Genomic DNA, 8961 nt, shown 5'->3' on the forward strand with positions numbered 1-8961 from the left:
AACTCAAAATACAAAAACAAAAACAAAATAAAAAATACAAAAAACAAAAATAAAAAAAAGCTGGAAGAATTAAAAGCAAATTCTTCCTATGGCAAACACTAGTGGAAATCCTTTGGGCCAAGGAGAACAGTAATAAATGGAAGTATGGATAACTGTAGTCCTAATTCCTATTGGTCTCTTGAAAGGAACAGTTAATGCGTAATTGTTTGATTAATCTTACATGCCTGTATTGGGTTATCTGAGTAGCCACTTTGAAGATAACAATGTGTAATATAACAACTATTATTAATTTCCTATCACCTTGTTTTGAAATTTTGTATCATTTTTAATTTTTTATGTTTTGTTTATGTCTTTGGTTTTGTTATTTTATTTTTGTTCTTTTCTCTTTAAAAAAAAAAAAGAAAAAAATATATATGTATATACAAGGATAGCTGAGATAAGTATTACTGATGGTTGAATTCCTACCATCTTGTTTAATGAAGCTCTGTATTGTTTCTAATGTTTTTTTAATTGCTTGTTATTGTCTTTAATTGTTTGATCAATCTTGCATTCTCACATCTGGTAATCTGAGCAACCTTGTTGATGATAACAATATGTAATGTAACAACCATTGTTAATTCCAATCATCTTGTTTTCATATCCTGTATCGTTCTTTTATTGTTTTTGTGTTGTTTTGCTTTTGTCTTCATTGTTGTTATTTGGTTATTTTTTCTCTTTAAAATAAAAAAATTAAAAATTACAGGGATTTAATATATAGAATTTCATGATTCAACATAAACATGTACTTGTGAAACCAGCATTATAATCAATGTAAAAATCAGTAATTTAGAAACTCAGAAAAAAAAGTTACTGGTCTTCGTGCCGTCCTACCTGGCACAATTTCTTGCAAATAGTAGTTTTACAGTACCTACTTGTTAAGTAAATGAATTTGATTCTGTCTCCCTCTTTATAAACTGTTTAGAGAATTGTCTCTACTATTTTAGAAATAAAGGCCCCAGTAATAAATTATCAAAGATAATACTACTAGGAGACGATCTAAAGTAAGAATCAGATGTTTTGACTATAATTTAGTATCTTAAGTATGAGAAACAGATTTGTTCTCTCATGTGAACTCTGGTTGATTGGTACTTATTAAATAATTCCTTCAACACTATATTAAGGAGAATTCTGAAGCTACATTTGAACTTTGTAAGAAAGAATAGCACATTTAATAAGGAATCACTGCAAGATCTGGGTGGTATCAGGATACTACTGCTTTTCTCACTATGTTACTCTCATACTAACAACACTGAAAAATTATATTGCTAAAGATGTTTAAATATTTTTTTTCCTCATAATTTAGCAGACTGAACTAGCTCTCAACAATGGGACGAACCTACATTGTAGATGACACTGTTGGCCAGTATCTTTCAAACATCGACCTCCAAGGAAAACCTTTTGTTTCTGGTCTTTTAATAGGACAGGTATGTGCATTTATTCATAAAACAAATTATCTGTTTATTTAAGTTAAATAAGCTATTTAACAATAAGCTCATTGGGAGATATAAGGATATGATTTAGAAATAAATCTTAGGTACATCACTGAGGAAAAGTATTGAAGTAGGACCGAGCTGGCTCAGGTTTGTGTCAGATTATATTCCCTTTTGACAATGTGAAAGTAATTTTTAATTTATAAAGTAATGTACAAACTTCAAAACTAGTTTATTAATTAGATTATACACATTTTGTTCTTCCCAAAGTGTTTTGTACTTCCTTTTAATCTTTACTAATTCTAAGTTGCCCCGTTCTTTGTGGAAAAAAGGTTTTAACAATTTTATTCACATTCTAATTTGTTTTGTCTTATCATAGACTTATAGCAACAGTTACCATATGACCATATTTTCATTGCATATTGTAATATCCAGTGTACTGATTTTTTTTAATATTGCTTCAATAGAGAGGGAGGGAAAAGGATTAGGGTACACTTGGAAATTAGACAATTCTATTCCCCCCATAGTTAGGTTTTAAAAATTGACACAGAATAGAGAAGATATTTGGGTGGTACTTTTACAAAGCGTAAGCAACATCTTGCTTTTGAGGCTTAATAGTAAATAAAGCTATTATTATGACAACTTTTTTCCTTCCTGTTTTAGTCTGATGCCTTAGAATTTTCAAACTGCATAAACTTTCTTTGATTTGATTCTATTCTTACTGCCAAGACACTTTGTCTTATAATGTGATACCCCATTTTACCTACTTTCAAAGAATGCATTGACCTGAACACATAGCTCAGTGGTAGAGTACTTGCGTAGCATATCCAACCCCCTGGGTTTGATCCCCAGCACTGCCAATAAAAAAGAATGTACTGCCCAGAGGACTTACATGTCTAGACTCTTCCTGACGTTTAGGTTTTCTGTATCATTCTGCACAAGCTTAGTTAATGTCAGTGTAGCCCTGAGAACAGATTCATTTTCAGAGCTTTCAAAAATCAGATTTCTTCCAAGACAGATGGCATAACTACACTTTGCACCTAGGTAGTACCACTCTATAAGTCCTTTCCTTATATAGCCAAATCTGAACTACTTTAATTGTTGATGTTGTGCTCAGGATTAAAGCCAGGACCTCACACATGCTAAGCATAGTGCTATACTGCTGAGCTATATCCCAGCCTGAACTACTTTTTGATTCAGGTTATATAGCATCTAATGTAGGGATCTTTTTGCTAGGAATTTTTTTTAAGTCTTTTTTTCCCCTTTATTTAAAAAATGTAAGGGACTAGCTTTAGAGAAAGCTGTGCTCAGTAGAAATAAATGTCAGAAAGAGATTCTTTTCCAAACTTACCTTATTGGATACAGCCTGCTGTATTTCTAGAGCTCAGTAAAACTGCCATCTTACAAATAAGTTTCTAAAAATTTAAGGCTTTCCAGCCTACCTTCATGCTTTTCTTCAGTTTTCTACGGGTTTTCTTCCTTTTTATCTAGAGCTTAATCACTTTTCCCTTTTGCTTGTTAAGCTTGCCTGTTGCCCACTCTCCAGTGTCAGTTACTTTTTGAAGTTAAATATTTTATGAAACAAAGAAGCATCTTTAATTAGGACCTGTGTTCTTTTCCTGTGTACATCTTTTGGAAATAACTTTTATAGAAATAAGTAGTCTTTCTGTGTTTTTTATCACAAGATGATGCTAATGATCAGTAGGGAGTTTTAGGTATATATGAAGAAGAGTCCATACTAATTTACATTATCAACGTTTCAGTTTTAGAAAACTTTCACTGCAGTAAAACTGAGCTGTTCAGTGATCTCAAGTTTAGATAATAAAAATTATTTGCTCGTAGTAATCTGGTAATGCCTTGATTTATGAACGCTTCTGCTTGCAAATAATTTGAGTCACAAGCAAAAGCTTTTTGCAAAATTTTGCTTCTGTTCAGAAACTCCCCATTGGGTGACAAAAACGATCATGGCCATCTTCCCCATACAAACACAAATGCCATCTTCCCCATAACCATAAAGCAAATTAAGTTCATTAACCAAAGCACCACTATACAAATATTAGTTTTTCATGTCATAGAGCCAAAATAACTGATTTGCTCAATTAGATATCACTCTAACAAGCATTTATAATTTGTTTCTGAAGTTTTCTTCACAGAAGGATTATGTGATTCTTGCCACTAGAACACCACCCAAAGAGGAACAATACGAGAACCCCAAACATCCTAAAACTAAGTTGGATAATTTGGATGAAGAATGGGCTACAGAACATGCCCACCAGGTACTCTTATTTACTCATTATATAGTTAAGTGTGTTATTTGACTAAAAAAGAAAAGCACTTTGTTCTTAGGTTGTTAGACTAGCATTTCAGAGAAATTATTATTATTGAATAGTTGCCAGTGGCAGGATTCAAACCAGCTTTATAGAGAGCTCTGAACTTGAAGGATGAGTAGGACTTTTTCAAAAGAAGAAGCCATAGAACACATTGACTATCCCAAAGACAATGGATAAGTGAGCCAAAGACATGAAGAAAGCACGTTAAGAGAATAACAAGCAATTGTTATAGTTGAGACAAAGAGTATGTAGAAGAATGTAGTTAGATACAAGATTGGAAGGGGCCAGTTTATGAGTGTTCTTTGAGTGCAGCCCTAAGGGAAGTGTATTTGCTAAGTAGTAGTTCCATGTTAGACCTTCAGAGCTCTTTATTTTGTGAAGGGATTAATGTGATTGATTCACCAGTAATCCAGACAATAACTTTGATATCTTGAAATAGTTTATGTAGATAATAGAGACGTTGGACACAGACCAGAAAACATTTACAGCAATAGTCAAAAAAAAAAAAAAGATACGAACTTAAACTAGATTGTGAACTGTCTGTAGACAAGAGTCACATCTGGTTTATTTATTGCTACATCCTGAGTGCCTGGCATGGTACTTTCATGGTTTATACAGTAATGGACACTCTAAAATAGATAAATAAATAATCAGTAAACAGACTTACAGTGGGCTAGATGTTTTTTACCAAGAGATTTCAGAGAAAAAGCTAAACTCAAGAAAACTTAGTGACCAAGTAGATTACAAGTGAGGAGATGTAAGGAGAGTGTAGCTAAACATGACTGAGTTTTTTAGGGTCATTTTCTATTTTACTTTACTTATGGTTTCCTATAAAATTTTATATGGTATGTGTCTATATACACACACACACACACACACATATATATATACACACATGTAAAGATATACATATATGTCTCTATATATACAGATATACATATATATGTATGTACATATGTATAGAGTGTGAGTGAATTCATATAGTAAATTAGATTAACATTTTACCTCTAAAGAGAAATTCTTAATTTTATATGTAGATGATTTTGCAAAGACATACAAGTTTCCTTTGCTAACTATGAAAAATCAAATTTGTGTAGAATTTATGAAATTATTAGCAGGCACAATATAAATATAATAGAGATTAAAGTGTGGTATCCCATTTTCTTAGACTTTGTGAACATTTGTTTACATGTTAAGTAACAAATAGCTACCCAAAGGATTGTGGTCTCTGATAGTAGAGAAAATTCTGTGTGATATTAAGAAGTAGACACAATAAAGTGAAGGGAAATGTAGATAATGGAGAACAAACTGGTGGTACGCATGCATAATAATGGCTTGCGTGATAAGGTACATGGGAGACCCCACCAAAATCTGATGGGAGTTCCTTAGACTCTGAAATATTCAATAGAAGTCAATCTGTGGACATATAAGAGAGTCAATTCACGATAAGGAACAGCCTGGGAAAAGGAATAGAGTTAGAAAGTATATGAGTATACAAGGAGAACAGTGAATAGTTTTGTACTGATAGTTGAATATTTCAGGGAAAGTAGTGTCAAATGAGGCTTCAGACACTGGATTGGCTAGATTCTGGAAAGACTGAAATAAAAGTCTATGATAAAAGATAAAATATATCTTTTATCTTAGATAAACTTCCTAAGCTAAAATATTTCATCTAAGACAAAATATTTTATCTTAGTCATTTTATCTTGAAATAAAATATATTTTGCTGCTGATAAGCCACTGAAAAATTTCAGAAGTTATTTTGATAATATGCTGATTTAGTATTTAGTTTCTCATAGAAAGGACTGCATTGCTTATGGAAACTAATACTATATTTTTGTGTTTAGGTATCCAGAATGCTACCAGGGGGACTTTCAGTTCTTGGAGTATTTATTATCACAACTTTAGAATTGGCGAATGACTTTCAAAATGCCCTGCGCAGAGTAAGTCTGATTGATATATCAAGAAATTTTTTTTTCAGTACTGAGGACTGAGACCAGGTCCTTCACACTGAAGTGCATATTTAGCCCTTTTATATGGTATTTTGGAATAGATCTTTCTGAGCCACTCGTTTCCTCGACTGGGCTTGAATTTGTGATCCTCTTGCCTCAGCCTTCCAGAGTTCTAGGATTACAGGCATGGGCTACAATATCCAGCTAAAAATCCTTGACAAGATCAGAGTTACATGTTACTTTAATTCATTTTCTGTGTACACAGGGACCCTAGACATAATTAGTGTTCCAACTTGTTTATGCTAGGATTACATTGAAACAGCTTTTTCTTCCCAGTTGTTGGATATCTTGAGTGTAAGTGAATGTATTTCTGTATTTTAAAATAGTCTGTTTTAAAGATAAACTCTTAATATTATGAAAGAAGTAGAAAAAAGAAGATGTCATTGTGGTTTAACAGTTTTTCTTGTGCGATAGCAGTTTTCTGTTAGATCTTCCATGTAGTACCATGTGATTGTTATGGGAAATTACTCTGTTTAGTTCTCTTAAGATATCAGAGTAAAACATAAACACCAATCAAATAGTTATTCTTTATTTCTGGATTGAATATATATCCTGAACCTCCTTGGTTTTTGTTTATTCATATGTCAGAGAATTCGGTAAACTTTTCTAAAAGCATGAGTGCCCCAAGCTGTTTCCTTTTCAAACAAAACCTGAAGCAAACTCTGCTGCTTATCTCTTAGTGCCCAAGATCCACAGGAGCCTTCACAAGGGTATTTCACATCTGAAGAGGGATCTCTCATACTCTTCAGAAGCACCAAATCTAAGATTCCCCATGGAAGGAAGAGTTTTAGTAAAAAAGTACAGTTTAAAATTCCAGATACTGTGAATTCTTTCAGTTTTGTAATCTCTCTTATCAGATGTCCCACCCTCATGTCTTCGATATATTGTGCTGAAGACAGGAAGAGAAGAAAAGGCAGATCATCCCTTTTAATAAAATTTTTCACTCTTCTACCATCTTTTCTATTTTAAGTGAATTTACCTCTTTCACCCTTGTTCATCGTCTTTGGCAGTTTAAATTATACTTTAAATCTGTGTGTACTTAATACTCATAGCATGGCTTGTGAATCTTTTTGTTATTGGTACTGAATTGAATGAAGTGAACGTAGATGATACTAGACAGGTCCCGTCAAGTTCTTCCTTTTGGTTTCGTAATTTTTGTTTTTGAAAGGAATGTGAGACTTTATAAATGCTGTGTCTCAGAGATTGTTGAATTTCAATTATTTAACTTTGTTTCTATTGGCCTACATTGAGAGACATAACCATATAAAATTTGTTAACTTCTTCTATAAGGTTTATTGTTAAAAGCCTTATTTATTTATAAAACACTTTGTTTTATTACATAGTATGTTTCTGGGAGAAACATTTTTTGGAACTATCAAGAAGGTTGTGCATCTTTTGATCAGTTGTTTTCAGGTTAGGACCATGTGAATTGTGTAACAAATTAGATTTCTATGTACATATTATTGTTAGAAAGCTGACAGCCACATTTATGACACTTTTACCCCATAGTAAGTATTCATTTGCTAATTCTTATTTCTGATATAAATTTATGACACTGTTCAGATTTTTTCACTTTTGTTATTGCTGTACTTTTGTATTCTATTTTGTCTCATATGACATTTAAATAGGAATTTCTAAATGCAACATGCTCTATTTTTATAGTTAAAATCACTTGTCATTTCTCATTCAAATTAACCCACCTTTTATTTTGATTTTTTGAGACAGTTTCTCATTATGCAGTTCAAGCTGACCCTGCACTCCCTATGTAGCCGAGGCTGGCCTCAGACTCACAGTGATCGTCCTGCCTCAGCCTCCCAAATACTGAGATTACAGGCATGCACCACCATGCCCAAATTAAATTCCCTTTTTTACATTTAAATGCTAATTGCTCAAAATTAATTTTTCATGTCCAGTTAATCATTAGGGACATTGATTTATATTTTTCTATTTAAAACCCAATTTTTGGTAGTGGGGAGTAAAAATGATCAAAGTATGTTATATTCTAGTGTGACTCTACCAAAAATGAAACACATTAATCTGTACAAACAATAAGAATAAAAATTTTAAAAAAAGCATTTCTATGTAAATCCTTCAAATGGAAACCCAGAAGTTAATATATTATTTTGTGGGTGAGAAAAGTTAATGATAGAATCATGGGATTTTAAGCCAGGCCTGGTAACACTGCCAGTAATTCCAATACTGGGGAGGCTGAGGCAGGAGGATCTGTACAAGTTCAGGGCCAACCTGAATTACAACCCAAGGCCCTGTCTCAACAAAAACAGAAGGGGAAAAAAAAGAATTATGGGATTTTAAAGCAGAACGGTAGCTTAGAGTTGTTATAATTTATTTTTTCCATGCTCACTCCTTTTTGTGTGTATTCAAGTAATGTGTATTTTTTGTCTTTCAGCTAATATATGCTATAGAAAAGTCTATGAATAGAAAAAGACTGTGGAATTTCACAGAGGAAGAAGTTTCAGAACGAGTTGTACTTCACATTTGCTCTTCTACGAAAAAGTATCTTTTATTTAGGTATTTATATTTAAAAAATACAAGAAGACAATGTGAAAAACTGACCATTCCTACAGAAGATAAGTTTTAATTTATTTAGTTTTTAACTGGAAAATTTTATATACAAGCCTTTGACACAGTAAACATTCTTGGGCTTGACTCCATCCACAACAGCACTCCTGTTATGGAGAGGATGTTTGAGGAAAATTTCACAAATGCTTCCATCTGTTTAATCATGATCAGCAATATTTATAAACAGAAGGAAATAGTTTTCGTACATATATCTGTACATTTATTTACATATGTTTAAGTGTATAAAGTATTATGCTTTGTAAGAACTCTTTTTGATGGTTTGCATTTTGTTGCTTATAAAGATTTCTATTTTGGTTATTTCTGTCCTTAATTAGTAAAGAACATTTTGTCGAACTTATGATGTCCGTGATCCAAAGGTAAGAAAAATTACTCTGCAAAGCTTTTTTCTGTGTTGTAACTATTTTTAAATTAAAACTCACCTTTTTATTTAGTTTTAATAATTTTCAATTCCATTATTTCCTATTGATGCTGTATGCTCCTGTACTTTTTTTGAAAAGTAAAATTAATTTCATTACAGGCAAGGAAGGCTGGGGATGCAGCTCAGTGGCA

General features: G+C 32.4%; 1 protein-coding gene across 1 annotated transcript in view; it reads left to right on the forward strand.

Moving 5' to 3' along the window:
• LOC102013472 (chromosome unknown open reading frame, human C1orf27) overlaps positions 1-8961 on the forward strand; it is a 31242-nt gene that overhangs the window by 4290 nt on the left and 17991 nt on the right. The window contains exons 2-6 of the mRNA XM_013521771.1: positions 1343-1463; positions 3611-3745; positions 5647-5742; positions 8219-8325; positions 8732-8768. Of these exons, the coding sequence (XP_013377225.1) occupies positions 1365-1463; positions 3611-3745; positions 5647-5742; positions 8219-8325; positions 8732-8768 (474 nt within the window). The 5' untranslated portion in view covers positions 1343-1364. The remainder of the gene's footprint in view (positions 1-1342; positions 1464-3610; positions 3746-5646; positions 5743-8218; positions 8326-8731; positions 8769-8961) is intronic.

The sequence above is a fragment of the Chinchilla lanigera genome, unplaced genomic scaffold, assembly GCF_000276665.1.
Source record: "Chinchilla lanigera isolate Chin_1 unplaced genomic scaffold, ChiLan1.0 scaffold00005, whole genome shotgun sequence".
Lineage (NCBI taxonomy): Eukaryota > Metazoa > Chordata > Mammalia > Rodentia > Chinchillidae > Chinchilla > Chinchilla lanigera.